The sequence below is a fragment of the Impatiens glandulifera genome, chromosome 2 (assembly GCF_907164915.1).
Source record: "Impatiens glandulifera chromosome 2, dImpGla2.1, whole genome shotgun sequence".
Taxonomy (NCBI): domain Eukaryota; kingdom Viridiplantae; phylum Streptophyta; class Magnoliopsida; order Ericales; family Balsaminaceae; genus Impatiens; species Impatiens glandulifera.
Genome location: NC_061863.1, coordinates 23,315,841 through 23,331,551, shown reverse-complemented (window position 1 = coordinate 23,331,551; position 15,711 = coordinate 23,315,841). Strand labels below are relative to the sequence as shown.

Genomic DNA, 15,711 nt, shown 5'->3' with positions numbered 1-15,711 from the left:
ATCATCCACATAGATTTGAATAAGTAAAATATGTGGATTTTTAACAAATCTAAAAAGTGTTTTATTTACTATGTCTTCAATAAAATCATGATCAAATAAGAATTTAGTTAAAGTATATACTAAGCTCTAAGAATTTGCTTAAAACCATATAAAGCTTTATCCAATTTGAAAACATGATTAGGTAGAGAGTGATCTTGAAAGCTAAGAGGATGTTCAACATACACATTCTCATTAAGTACACCATTTAGAAAAACACTTTTAACATCTATTTGATATACTTTAAAATTTTTAAAGGCTGCATAAGCTAGAAAAAATCTAATAGCTTCAAGTCTAGCTACAGGGGCAAATGGCTCCTCATAGTCAATTCCTTCTTTCTGTCTATAACTTTGAGCTACTTGACTATCTTTGTTTCTCACAACTAATCCATCTTCAATTAGTTTATTTCTAAAAACCTCTCTAGTTCTAATCACAGATTAACCATCTGTTCTTAGAATTATATGCCAAACTTGATTTTTTTTCAAATTGATTTAATTCTTCTTGCATAGAATTGATCCAATCTGGATCAAGCAATGCTTCATCAATTTTCTTGGGTTCAATTTGAGAAATAAAAGCAGAATTTTCAATTTCATCCATTAATTGATTTCTAGTTCTGAGAGATGCATTAGGATTACCTATTATTAGTTTAGGTGGATAGTTTCTGTTCGATATGAGGTTTGGTCCTAGAGGGTTAGCAATTTGATTAGTTGTCTCAATAGGATCCGGACTGTCAGCAGCCTACTGAATTTCAGTCTGGTTTTCTGGTTGAGCTTCATCAGGATCAGCTGGCTCATTAACTTGATCAATTGGTTGATCAAACGTGTTGTTTCTGATGACTGAACCTCCTTGTCACTATCAGATTGAAGATTAATAGCTTCCAACCTATTATCCACTTCGATGATTTCTTTCGAATTACTCTCAATAGATTCATAAAAAACAATATGGGTAGTTTCTACAATAGTTAATGTTTGTTTATTAAAATATCTATAATCATTACTCACTGAAGAATATCTTAACACTATGCCAGCATCTGTTTTAGCATCAAAAGTAGTCAGATGAGTTTTGCCATTGTTATGAAAAAAATATTTACAGCCAAAAATTCTAAAATATAAAATTTTAGGAATTTTGCTATAAAAAAATTTCATAAGGTGTTTTATTAAAATGTTCATTCATCATTGATAAAAATGTGAGTATAACATTCTGTGTTAATAGCTTCTTCCCATAGCTTTTGAGACACACCAGAATCGTCTAGCATTGACCTAGCAGCTTTTTTCACTGTTATGTTCCTCCTTTCAACAACACCATTCTATTATGGAGTTCTGGAACTAGATAACTCGTGTCTAATACTAAATTCTTCAAGAAAGGAAAACAGAATTCTGTTTGTAAATTATGTTCCTTTATCACTTCAAATCTTTATTACACTTAGAGATTTTTTTCATTTTGTAATCTTCTAAAATGATTTTATCAAACTTTCAGCAGTTTGATCCTTGGAAGCTAAGAAAATAGCCCAAGTAAATCTAGAATAATCATCAATTAAAATAAGGGTATATCTCATTCCCCTAAACTAGTTACTAGAATTGGACCAAACAAATTCATTTGCAATAATTCCAAACACATGTCGGATTGGATATTCCCTTTGTTTTTAAAAGTTGATCTGATCTGTTTGTCCATCTAACAAGCAGGACATACTTTATCATTATAGAACTTCAGTTAAGGCATACCAAATACAAGATATTTTGAACAGATGTTATTGATAGTTTTAAAGTTTAAATGATTTAATCTTTTATACCAAAGCCAGTTTTGATCATTTTTAGCTATCTTGCAAACAAGATCAGACGTCTTAGGCTTCCAGTTCATCTTATATGAGTTTCTTATTCTACTTCCTAGTAGTAAGGTATTTCCCTACTGATCTTTAACTATACATGCATGTTTTTGAAAATCTACAATGTATCCGTTATCACACATATAGCTAATACTTATCAAGTTATAGCATACATTTTCAACTAACAACACAATATTAATAGTTAAATTGCTATAGATAATCTTACCATTACCCATGGTCTTACCTTTGTTGTTTTTACCAAAAGTTATTTTTGGTCTTGTACACTTTGTTATGTCAGTTAGCATCCGACAATCATATGTTTTGAGCAGCTGCTGACCAGATATCAAACAGACTCTTCTAAGACACTGTCCTATTGTACCTATATATTTACATATTTACAATTGTGGTACCCAGCTTCATTTAGGTCCATGGTTAATTAGTCCCTTGGGGATCTATATTTGAGTTATTTTTATGAATCTTCCATTTTGTGTAGTCAATAAAGCATAAGATTTAGACTTGGCAGACATCTTTCTACCAGTTGATGATCCTTTAGCCTTATAATATGATTTTTGATGAAAACCTTTTGACTTTCTGTCAAAGTTTTGTTTGCCAGACCAGCTGGCTGTCAACTTCTCAGGCTAAAGCTAGCTTGAAGTCGACTTTATATATTTAAAGTCATCTTTTTAGTTTAAGTCATCAAAATATGATTAGTTCCAGTGTTAGTTAAAGTACCCTTGACAAAGCTTATGGGTTTAAGCTTGCCTTTTATTGGGTTCAACTTTTTGCTAGACTTATTTGAAGAGCTGTTATCGAATCCTAGACTGAATTTATATTCGGCAGGTCTTTGCTGAGTAATCATCTGTGTAACAACTTTTCCAGATTTTAACCAATATGTAATCACATAGTTCAATCTTTGGTTTTCAGCAGAAAGAGTTTTGATCGTTTCCTTGAGCTTCTCATTCTCAAATGAGACCTCATTCATTATTTTTCAAAACTTCTGGTTCATAGTTTTGAGATGAAAAACATGTACTATCAGATTTATTTTTTTAATTTATCTCATTAACAGAGTCTGACAGTTTCTTGTACTCAATGACCATGTCATTATGTTTAGTGACTAGATCATCCCTCGTGAAGTCGTTAGAGGAGAAGTCAAATATCTCAGTGTAGTCAGTCATGAAATATTTGACACATTCGTCTTCACTTTCGCTTGATGAGTTGTCATTTGATTCACTATCAGCCCATTTGTTCTTACTTTTCTAAGTCATAAGACCTTTTTGTTTTTTTTTCTTTCTTCTATCAGACTACTTATTGTTGTCCCTCTTGGGTTTTTTGCAGTCAGCTTTAAAATGACCTAGTTTATCACAGTTAAAAAATTTCAAGTTAGCTTTTGATTCATCTTTATTATTAAATCTATTATAGTTAGAATTAGGATGGTTCTTCTTCAAGAATTTGCCAAACTTCTTAACGAAGAATGACATTGCACCGTTGCTAATCTGCTCAACAGACTTTGCAACTATCCCGGCAGGTGGCTCTTCAGCAGTCACCAGCATCTTTGTGATTGTCGACGTGGATGATTCCTCTTCATTCCTTGAGTTTATTTCAAACTCGTAGACTTTCAGATCGGCGAATAAGTCGTGCTGCGCAATCTCTATGAGATCTTTAGATTCCCTCATCACCATCGTCTTGAAGTCCTATTATATAGGAAGAGCTCTCATGAATTTAAAAGCAACCTCTCTATTGTTGTATGTCTTTCCCATAGTGGAGAATTCAATGACAATGCGACTGAAACATTCATCGAATTCAGTCATTGTCTCTCCAGGATGCATCTTGATGTTGTAAAACTTCTGTGTGGCAACCATCGGCTTGTTTTCTTTGGTTTGTTCGTTGCCTTCAAAAAGTTGAGTCATTTTCTCCCAAATTTCTTTGGTAGTTGTGCATGAATTAATCTTGTTGATCATATTCTTGTCCATCGTCTTATAGAGGATATCTTTGGCCACATTGTCACGGTTGACCTTCCTCTTATCTTCAGTAGTGCACTCATGTCGTGGTTTATCCTTCATCTTAGGAATACCATCGGTTGATTTTATGGTTGTGTTGATCGTCTGGGTCTTCATTGGCCCATTAGTGATGACGTACCACATGTCGTCATCTTGAGCAGCCAGATGAGTTTGCATCCTTATATTCCTATCATCATAATCTTCATTGGTGAACATTGGGATTTTGTTTAGGAGAGACATGATTCAGATGATTTTAAGTTGTTTGAGAATTGAAATCCTCGCTTTAATACCACTTGTTAGGCTCAACTACAATAATAAAAGGGGGGTTGAATATTGTTGTGTTAATAATCACTTTCAATTCGATTTTAATCCTGTTAGAGATTAAAATTTGTTTTTATTCTTCACAAATTATCGCATGCTTTTGAGCGAATTCAAGTGCAGAAATACTTTCTAGATTTAAAGCGACAGGTGCAAGATGAAAAGATGCGGAAAGTAAATAACACAAGAGTTTTATGGATGTTCGAATATAAAACTCATACGTCACATTTTATTCTGTTTCAAGAAGGATTCCACTAGAAGACTTTGGTTTATATAGCACCTATACAATCCCAGTCAGAAGTTAGGACTTAATAACTGCATGTTATGAACTCCTAGTACTCACTCTATTGAACAGACAATTTTCTATTCAACTTACAACAAGAATATACTCTCGCTTATACAATATATGCTTTTTACAATTAGAGAGAGAGAGAGTAAGAATTTAGAACTTGTTGACTATGTAAATACGTAACTGTGTAACGTAACTAAGAATTAGGGTGATCACCGTTGTACTTTGAAGCTCTTTTATAGTTAAATATAGCAACGGTAGACTCTAATTCTTGGATTGTGAAATAGCCTGGAAAGAATCTTCGTACCTCAAATCCAGATATTTGGGGGTCCGCCGTACCGGAAATACAGGGGTCCTCCATTCATAAATTCATGGATTCGACGTTATACAATGATGTTGAGATGTAGGCAATGGTCGAATCTGATACGTAGATACGTGTCGACTTTTTAATGTTTGAACACTTGGTGGCAGTTGTAATAAGCTGATTAGGAAGTCTTCTTATAAAAAATTATGATGTCCACTATGTTGATGAAGTATACAGATAAGTAGAGCTCTTCTTTAAACGACTGCTGAAGCAAGGTTGCTGTCAGCACTTCTTCAAACTACTACTGAAAAAAGGCGTCTGCTCGCGCCTCTTCAGACTACTGCTGAAGTAAGGCGTCTGCTCGTGCTTCTTCAGACTACTGCTAAAGCAAGGTGTCTGCTTGCGTTTCTTCAGACTAAAACGTCTGCTCGAAGTGGGACGTCTACTCGCGCTTCCTCAGCTCTGCTATTGAAGTGAGACGTCTGTTGGCGCTTCTTAGACTCTTACAAAAGCAAGGCGTCTGCTCGCGCTTCTTTAGACTTCTGCTGAAGCAAGGCGTCTGCTCGAATTGAGATGTCTATTTGCACTTCTTCAGCTCGATTGTTGAAGTGAGACGTCTGTTCGCATTTCTCAACTCTGTTGTTGAAGTGAGATGCCTGGTTGCGCTTCCTCACCTTGAGACGTCTGCTCGAGCTTCGTGAGCTATACTTACGCATAGATATTTGCACAGCTTAGTTTTATTCACATATTAATTCATCATTAAAACTATGTCGTATTGATTAAACTTAGTTTTATTCACCTAATTTTATTTTTATTAATTAATGCATTTAATCTTAATTAATTATTCGTTTTTTTAATTAATTCTTTCTTTTTCTTCATTTAACTTATTCTAACAGACTTTATATTTTAAATTCAACACCAAATTTGATGAACGCGGGATATTTTAACAATATAAGTTCAACTTTTTAAGTTGATTTGTTGAAATGGTAGTACAAAGGTCGACTAAGATTGGTAAGTGTTTTTTCGAGGGATAAAGAGGCATATGAAAAAGTGTGAGTTACGAGATTAGGGTTAGTGAGTGGTTTTCCGAGGGGATAAAGAGACATATGAAAAAGTGTGAGTCACAAGATAAAGGTCAATTGGGGGATAGTGGTTGAGTTTGACGAGAGATAAGAGGTGTGTCATCAATTAAGGTCGACTAAGATTGGTGGATGGTTTTCCGAGGGGATAAAAAGACATATGAAGAAGTGTGAGTCAAAAGATTATTGTCAATTGAGGAGTTAAGTGGGTGCCGATGAGATAAAATATATGCTAACATTAAATTTAAGATTAAAAATTTTAATTTAATTAGATTTACCAAATATTAATTTTATCTTAAATATTTATAAATAAATAATATTTTATATATATTCTTATATGTGCAAATGTACAGGATTATACTAGTTTATATAATGTTTGATGTGGTTTATTTAATCTGAGTCAAATAACTGATAGACATATTATATATAATGAAAGTATGCATAAATCTATTATCGCATATATCAGTTATGCCTATATATATAATAGGAAAATGTATATATATAATGAAATTATTAAACAAAAAGTCTATATATAATGAAATTATTACTTACCTGTGTGTTGTAGTCGTGTAGAACTTACAGAAAAAAAAAATTGTTTCTGTTAAAACGGAAGAAGAAACTACAAAATAAATATTGAAGATTAAGTTAATAAATAAATAAAAAGATTGTAAAAGTTGAAGAACAGACATAACTTTATTAAATAACATTAAAACAAGTAATAATTAAATTTTAAAAACACAAATGAAAACTTACTTACTATACTTGCATAGTTATATTGTAGGGGTTGAAAAATATAACATTTTTTTTTGTTATTTGAGACTTTGAACAAAAACTAGAAGAATATTGAAGAAGATAGAAGATAGAGGATAGAAGTTGAAGATTTGAACTTTTTTGAAGTAAAGTTGAAAGAGGATGAAAAATAAAGAGTAAACATTAAGAATATTTTTACTATGAGAGGGAAACACTTATTACTAATGAATGAAATGATGTTAACTTGTTGTGTGAGTAATGATACAATAATTAATATGTTTATTTAATGATAGTTATGACTTATGGAATTTGAAAAGTCAGGAAAAAACTCATTTACACGTACTTTACCCCTAGATGTCCAGTCAACTGATGCACACCTCACATTTCGGGGAGAACCAGCTAGCTCTGGGTTCGAGTGGCATTTCACCCCTAACCACAACTCATCCCCACCTCTCCTGTAGTAGTGAACCAATCAATTTTGAATTGAAGAAAGCGTAGGCCCAACGACAAGTCCTCAACAAACATAAAGACGTGAACGACCAACGAGCGAGTGAACTAGTCAAGAACTCAAATCCATCTCTTTTTATAGCCTCGTGGACGGAGGAAAGAAGGGAAGTTACAGAACGGAAGGGGGAAGTGAAGGCTCGCGAAGTAGACAGCATTTGGCAGTGTTGCTGACTTAACATTTAGGTTTCGGCATAACAAAGCTTACACTGTCTTTTCGCAAATTAGGCGTACAGCGTGCCATTGGTAATGATTCTACAATGGTGCACTTCCTTACCCACTACTTTTAGCTTAGCTGCGTTAGCCTATCATTCCTTTTCTGGTAAAAGCGGAATCCGCTGGTTCAGGTTTTCATCCTTCCTTAGCTGGCATGGTGGTAGACAAGTGATTATTACTCTTTTGGTGTTTGATGAATGACTTACTATTATCATCCAATTCATGATTATTAATTAATTTATTTTTGTGTTGAATGATTTTTATTGTTGAAATGATAAGTCATTGTTTTATTCAATTATTGAGACCAAACAATTATAAAATAATTAATAATCAAATAATTAATAATCAATGTTAATATTAAAAAAAACATAAGAAAAAAGAAATATAAAGTTAAAATAGTTAATGATGAATGTTCATGCATATAAAATAAAAATAATCAATCATAAATACAAATATAGAAATAATAAAAAATTTATGAAAAAGATAAAATTAGAGGGCTCATTTATTAATGAAAAAGAAGGATAGAGAAAATAAATTAATAAATATATAAATTAAAAAATAAAAATAACTATGGTTTACTAAAAGAGGCTATATGAGCCAATTTTTGATAGTACGTATGTTTAAATGACATTTTATTAGTATATACGTCTAAGTGAGCTAGTTATACAAGTATATACGTCTAAGTGAGTTTTTTTCTTTTTATTAATATATATATCTAATATAATAATATTAATATATTCGGGTATCATGTATCGAGTTTGAATTTCCAACACTCTTGATCCGAACTCGATCGGGTACCATTTTTCACTCCCCATCCCCGACACCGACCCAATTTAAAATACCCGAAAGCGATCATTGGGTAACCACGGATATCGAGCACCCATTGCCATCCATAAAGGGATATCTCTATTTCTTATTTTCATCTTAGTTCAAGTCTGGAAATCGAGGTACGTTCTTGCGAGCAATTATAATTATTATCTTTTTATAATTATTATCCTTCCTAACATTAAAATAAAGAAAAATAATCAAGAAAGATAAGGGATCCGACTCGAGCTACCCCTTCCACTTCGGGGAATTTGATGAAATGGCCCTACTAATGGGCCTAAATCCAAAAAAGGACCCCTCTTGATATAGTTTGTAAAAAAAGGCCCTTTTACCCTACGAAAAGTCAGTATTGCCCCTCGCACGCCCAATTTACCGCTCAATTACGAGAAATATCACTCTCGCGTTTTCATCTAAAACGCGTGAGTTCATAAAGGGGTTTTTGATGAAACGCGTAAGTGACATTTCCCGTAAATGGAAAGACAAGAAATACCACTCACGCATTTCATCTAAAATGCGTTTATGAACTCACGCGTTTTAGATGAAAACGCAAGAGTGGTATTTCTTGTCTTCCATCGTATATATACTTTATATGCGAGTTTAGGGTTTAGGGTTTAGGTTTAATCTGTAATGTTCTCATTATTCTATCATTTATATTGATGGATAATGATGTATAATCCTTAGCTTTTAAGGTTCGTGTATCTTTTAGGGTTTATATGTGTATAGGATGTTGCTTATCCAATGTTCTTCACTCACGAGTATTATATCAGTGTTCGTATTCTACATGCATGCATTTCTCGTTTATTCTTTCACGAGCATTGTACATATATGTTGCTTTCACGAGCATTGTACCTATATGTTGCTTTCATGAGCATTGTACTTTGACGATTTGCTAATGAGATTTACAAATGAAGTCATGAATGTGATAAAGATTGTAACAAATGCTAGTTTCCAAATAAGCTCAATTTATGTGATAAAATTTCAAGTGATCAAATATGTTCATAATCTAATATCCAGATTATGAAAGGAAAACATATTATATCATCACACACATGTCTGATTAAAGTGAAACAAAGAATGCAAACATATAGAATTTTCGTGTATTCTTTGATGTTGTTTACTTGAGTTGTTATGTTCTATAGTTTAGGTAATTATAATGTTCTAGAGTTGCTTACTCCAAGGTTGTTCCTTGTTTTTAAGATGGAGTCCACCATAATTCCTGAGTTTGCTGGTAGGGTCTCATGGAAAACGAATATCTTAAACATTGGCACCAAGTTTCCTGCAATGAATCCAATAGAAAGGGTAGGCAAACCCAATTCCGATTCTTATTCAAAGGATCCACGTTACTACGGTTCTCAGGAACGATAATACACCAAATGCTCCTCAGGAAGAGTAGCTCAAATTATATGGAGATGAAGTTCCTCGTGAATGGAGAGGAGTTGTACTTTAGGATGAAGGAGTTTGCATTAGTCACATGCTTCAATTTTGGGAGATTCTCTACGGTGGAAACCATTTTCAATCAAGTTGAAGAATTTCCACCTTTGGTTGTCAAATATTTAAAAGTAATCAACTTGTTAGAACAACAGACCTTCATTCAAAATTTGTGTCCTGCTCTGATAAGGAAGATGCATGGAAATTGGGGCTGGTATACCTGGTTTTCCAATATATCTTCTCCCTTGACCCAAAGAGTATAATAAATATCAAACTCCTCAGCATGGTCGAGGACATCGAAAGTTTCCTCAAATTTCTATGGGGAAAGTTGTCCTTTAGAGCAACCATAAAGGGTTTGAACAGGAACCTTGATCAATTTGCAAACTATATCAAGCGGGATCCTTTTTTAGATTTAGGCCCATTAGTAGGGCCATTTCATCAAATTTCCCTCCACTTCCGACATGGATTCCCACCACTGCAACCCTAACTTCAGCCGCCATCAATTCCGCTCTCGGCCTCCTCTAACGTCCTACCTAGATCTCAAACCCAACTCGAAACCCTAACCATTCTTCCAACCCTATTCAATGGATGATCGTCTAATGACTAATTACTACTTCTTTGGGAAGAATCAATATCCTTTTATCCTAGGTAAGTAAGTTCATTCATAATGATATTATTTTGTAGAAAAAATTCTCTACATGTTCTTTATGTCAGCAAATCTTGTTGTAGGGTGGTACTTCAAATGTTTATGTTTGTCCATAATATCATTATTTGTTGAATTAATCTTCTTGTCTTCTACAGAGATTAATCACCAATTTCATTCACAGCATCTTCTTAAATTACTACTACCCACAAGAAGAAATAGAAAAAAATTCAGATGTTGTTTATGTTATAAGTCTAGGATTGGATTTTCCTACTTCTGCCAAGAATGTGATGATTCTGCTCTCACTTATTCTCCCATCAAAGACGATTCTGATGATTTATTGTGACAGCTGCGAGGAAAGAAAGTTACTATTGTGTTGAGTTCCACTATGTTGCACATGTTCAATGTGTGTTCTCGGAATTAGAGGTATGTTTGACTAATATTGGGGCTTCCTCCTTATAGTGCATTCTTTGCCGCGGGTATGGTACCTTTTTTATTGACTTCTCGACAGTAACCAGTAGTACTTCCTCTCTCAAAGGTATAGTTTTTCCCTCAATTTGAAAGCATAAAGTATCGCATCTTTTTCACTTTCATTGTTGTATTGTTTGTCTTGTATTCAAAGGTTGCATCTGCATCTTAGAAAATGTATTATATTAAATGTAATATAATTTATTATTTTTGATGTTTGCTGACACCCCTTCATTATTATTATTATTATTAGTAAGATGGGCGGAGAACGGATCCTCCTTGAATCAACTAGTAGATCACCTCTTGTAAGGTTTCTCCGAGTTGAGGAAGTTTGAACCTGATTTAAATCTGACTAAACATGTACCTGACCAATACAATTAGCCACATATATATATATAATAAAAAAAAACTAAAATATTACAACTAAATATGCAATATATGGATAGCTATACATATTATATCATAACAGATTTACTAGTTGTTGTAAGAGCTTGTTCGGATTTGAGTTATTCATAAAATTTAGAGTAAAAAAACATAATGATAGTTAATGATTTTGAAGATGTAAGGATTATTTATAGTAAAAAAAAATTAAAGAGTGTTGATATATATAGATAAAATAAAAATAATAATTTAAAATATAAAGTATTTTAGTTAATGATTCGAAGGACGTGATGAATGAGAGGAGAGTGAAATGATGTTTGATTTTGTTTGAGCAATTTTAATAACCCAAACCGAATCAGGTTTAAGATTATGTATATTTTGATTTTTCAAGACTTGTGATTTTGACTTTTTTTCATGGGCAATGTAAATAATGGTGGTTATTCTTTAGTTTAAAAAAAAAAAAAACTAAAAGTATTTATATTAAATATTTATTAAATAACTATGATATTTGGACAGTAAATGTGTTATGAAAATCTCATATCTCAATAGCCAGGGAGCCATGTAGAGCCTCATTAAGACCTCCCCAATCCTCTCATGATGCAGATAATGGCATCATAGTCTCATAGATGAGATTTTGATCTAAGATATCATTTTAGACCATTTGAACACTGAATGTATGACCAAAATAGGAAGGGACACTGGGACACTGCTTCTGTATCTGTAACGATATATAGGTCTTGAGGTTGATGATGCCCAAAGAGCTCTGAGTCGCCATGCATCTTCTAAATAGAAGTGCTTCAGATAGTGAACAAACATGATCATCACACATTAAAATGAGAAAGAAGAACAAATACTAAAAACGGTGTGGAGCATAAAAATGATGTTTGGAGCATTAAAATTGAACTGGAGATATCTTTCCATTTTTATTTAATTTCTTATTAAAACCAAAGCTACATATAATTTAGTATCTATTAAACATTAGATAATTTTCTTCTATGTTACAATCACTCTCTTATATATATTAATAATTATATTTATAATGTCTTAGTTGATTCAAGAGTTGATAAATGTGTGGGAGATATTCCTGAGCTTGGAAAGAACATCCTTAATATTGAGACGAGCCTCAGCAGAATCAACCGTGCATAGAATCCCAACTTCAAGGACCTCATTTAAGCACCTCCATTCACTCACACAACACTCTCCCTTTTCACTCAAAAGCTTGTCCATGTTCATAACAATATTACAATCCACCACTTCATTTACTCTATTACTTTCCAATGCATTTTCCACCCATTTCTTCAAACTCAACCCTCCCACAAAACTCTCATCCGTCGGACCTCTCCCCGTGAACAGCTCTAGCAATGTTATTCCGTAGCTATAAACATCTCCGGCAGCCCCCGGTTTCTGTCCCATTCCGTATTCTACAACCCATGTAAAATAGAACGAGTCATTTTGTTATAACATTATTATCTAAAAAAATCTACATTTTAGTGTTTTATCTAAAACAAATATCTGTATACCATATGTTACACTATAATTTATCTCATGATTTATCAAAATTATTTGTATATGAACTATAAATTAGATCATTATTCAAAAAAATACTCAAGATTATGATCCTAATTTTATTTTTCTTCAATTGATTAAGGTGTTCTTAATTGAAAGAAAGCATAGTAGCTTTGAGATCAAATATGAAATGGAAATATAAACCTGGAGGTATGTAGCCAATGGAGCCCCTTAAGCTGAATGTGTTGCTTAAGCTAATAGATTGCTTAGGATCCTCACAACCTAACAACTTTGACAACCCGAAATCCGCCACCTTTGCGGTCATGTCATCGTCCAAGAGAATATTGGTTGGCTTCAAATCGCAATGCACTACCTGACCTTCACATTCATTGTGAAGATAGTTTATCGCATTCGCAACATCGATGGCCACTGTTAGTCTTTCCAAGATGCTAAGACCATCTCCATTTGTATGCTTCCTCTTTCCGGTTATCCAATCCTCTAAGCTCCCATTACTCATCAACTCATAAACCAAAGCGACAAAATCCCTATTCTTGAAATCGGTGCTCGAGCAAGTCGTGATCAGCTTGACAAGGTTTCGATGCCTAACGTTCTTCAATGCCTTACATTCCGCCACAAATGTCTTCATCGACCCTGTCTGATCCATATCGATGACTTTAATTGCATGAAACTGTCCTTTGCAAATCCTCCCTTTATAAACCGACCCAAAGCTCCCACGACCAATCAAGTTCAATTGATCAAAGTTTTCCGTTGCCATTCTAATGTCATTGTAGGAAACCGCCGTATGTTTTCCCTTAAATGACTCCGAAAACACCAACACTTTGTCTTTCACTCTGTTCTTCTTCTTCCTTATACAAATCACCCATAAAACGGAAATGCACACGGCCAAGAGGATTGGTACGCAAATGAGTGTAACGATCAGGATTAGCCTCTTTCGGCCTCCAACCCGGTTTTGGTGGCCGAGATTATGGTTTCCTTGAAGATCGACAAGAGTTGTGTTGGCGAACCCATATGGGATTCGTCCTTCCAAGTTGTTGAACGATAAGTTTAATAGTTTCAAAGCTCGGAGGCTCTCGAGCTCAATAGGAATGGTGCCGGATAACATATTTGAAGAAATATCAAGAATTTCAAGCCCTTTTACTTCTCCAAGAGATGATGGAATTGAACCCGAGAACTTGTTATTCGCCATTAATAACTTCTCCAAGCTTTTGCATTGCGAGATTGAGTTGGGTATATTACCTGAGAATAAATTGTTCGAGAGATCAATGGCGACGAGGTTGTCCAGCTTTCCGATATCTTGAGCTAAATTCCCCGAAAAAGAATTTTTCGAGAGATTCAAGATTGTGCTCAAACTGCGAAGACTTAGGATTTCTTTTGGTATGCTTCCGTTGAGCATGTTTCTCGACAAGTCCAACTTAATCAAATTCTTAAATTTCTCGAATTCGGTCGGTATGCTTCCCACCAGTTCATTCCCTGAAATGGAAATCTGGTTCAACCTCTCAAGATTTCCAATTGAGACCGGTATATTTCCAGATAATCTGTTACCCGACAATTCCAACTCCTGCAAATAAGTTAACATTCCTATCTCCTGTGGAATTTCACCGGAGATCGAGTTATAACTTAAGTTCAGTAACTGCAAGCCACTCAATTTCCCAATAGACGCCGGAATTCGACCGTAGATTCGATTCCCTCCCATGTACAATTTCGTCAAGTCCTTTGAAAGACTTCCAATCGATTCTGGTATTCTCCCTTCTAGAAGATTCCCATCAATGGCGAGAAACGATAGACGAGTTGCATTGGTTAGATAAGTAAGGAAACTTAACCCATCATCTCCATTGCTAACAATCCTATTGTAACCAATATTATACATTTCCAAGTCTTGAAGATTCTCGAGGCCTGGCGGCACAGACCCTTGTAGGAACATCCATGCCATTCGAATACTTCGAATGCGGGTAAGATTGTGTAAGGAAGACGGGATAGGACCGGTGAACTTATTGAAGCAGAAGTTCAACCCTAAAAGATTTGGAAGTGAGAAGCCAATATTAGTGGGAAGATCACCTGTAAGGTCATTATCGGCCAAGACTATATAAACCATTGATGACATATTGTAAACAGATTGAGGAACATTTCCACTAAGGTTGTTAATAGAAAGATCAAGTTCTCGGAGATTCCTAAGGTTTCCCAGCTCCGACGGTATACCTCCAATTAGACTGTTCGTACCCAGATTCAAATAAGACAGCGACGATATGTTGGTGATCGATAAAGGAATCTGACCAGAGAAATTGTTACGTGCCAGATTTAGTCGCTCGAGCTTTGAGAGGCGGCTAAAGTCGTCGGGTATGTTGCCAAAGATTTGATTTTGCATGAGGTCTAAATTGACAAGGTTCGTACAACGACTGAGGTTTGTCGGGATTTCTCCTTTGATAAGGTTGAAGCTTACGTTTAGAGTGTTCAGACGGAAAAGGTTTCCGATTTGGTCTGGAATTGGTCCAGAGAGCTGATTGTTTTGAAGAAGTAGTGAAGTTAAGAATGAGAGGTTTCCGATGTGGGGGCTAATGAGACCCCCGAGACCCATGCCGGAGAGATCGAGTTCGACGACTCTCTGTTGGCTGCAAGTGACGCCAGTCCAGTTGCAAGGGGAAGAATGATCATTGAGCCAAGTGGAGAGTGGGGTTGTATATGAATTAATGCTTAGGAAATTGGATTTGAGTGCAAGTAAAGTTTGTTTATCAGTATCTATGGTAAATTGAGTTGCAGAGGAGATGGTGAAGGAAATGGAAATAGAGAAGATAATAGTATAGTTGGAGAAAGCCATTTGAAAATGCAAATTGAACTTAAAGCTTGATCTAGTTAATTGATGGTTGGAACTTGGAACCAGACATGTGTATTTAAATGTGCTTGTTTTTTTATGGTCTTATCTTCAATGTATGGTTGGTTTGTCTTAGAGAAGAAGACAATGTAAATGACTCAATATACACGACTAGTAGTAAATGTGATTGTGACACAAGTGAGAATATTATTGTATTTGACTGTTTCTTCATCCTGAGTTTCCATCTCTTTTCTCATTGCTTTTCATTTTCAAATTTAAGAGCTTAGTTTAATTTTTGTTCTAAGAATACAAAAATAT

At 34.5% G+C, this 15,711-nt stretch overlaps 1 protein-coding gene across 1 annotated transcript; it reads right to left on the bottom strand.

Annotated features, from left to right (window-relative positions):
• Positions 1-11,958: 11,958 nt before the first annotated feature.
• Positions 11,959-15,468, bottom strand: LOC124928035 (LRR receptor-like serine/threonine-protein kinase EFR). The gene is made up of 2 exons (XM_047468561.1): positions 12,771-15,468; positions 11,959-12,481 (listed from the first exon to the last, which is right to left on the bottom strand). The coding sequence occupies exons 1-2, from the start codon at positions 15,397-15,399 to the stop codon at positions 12,114-12,116; spliced, it is 2,997 nt and encodes a 998-aa protein (XP_047324517.1). The 5' UTR covers positions 15,400-15,468; the 3' UTR covers positions 11,959-12,113.
• Positions 15,469-15,711: the final 243 nt, after the last annotated feature.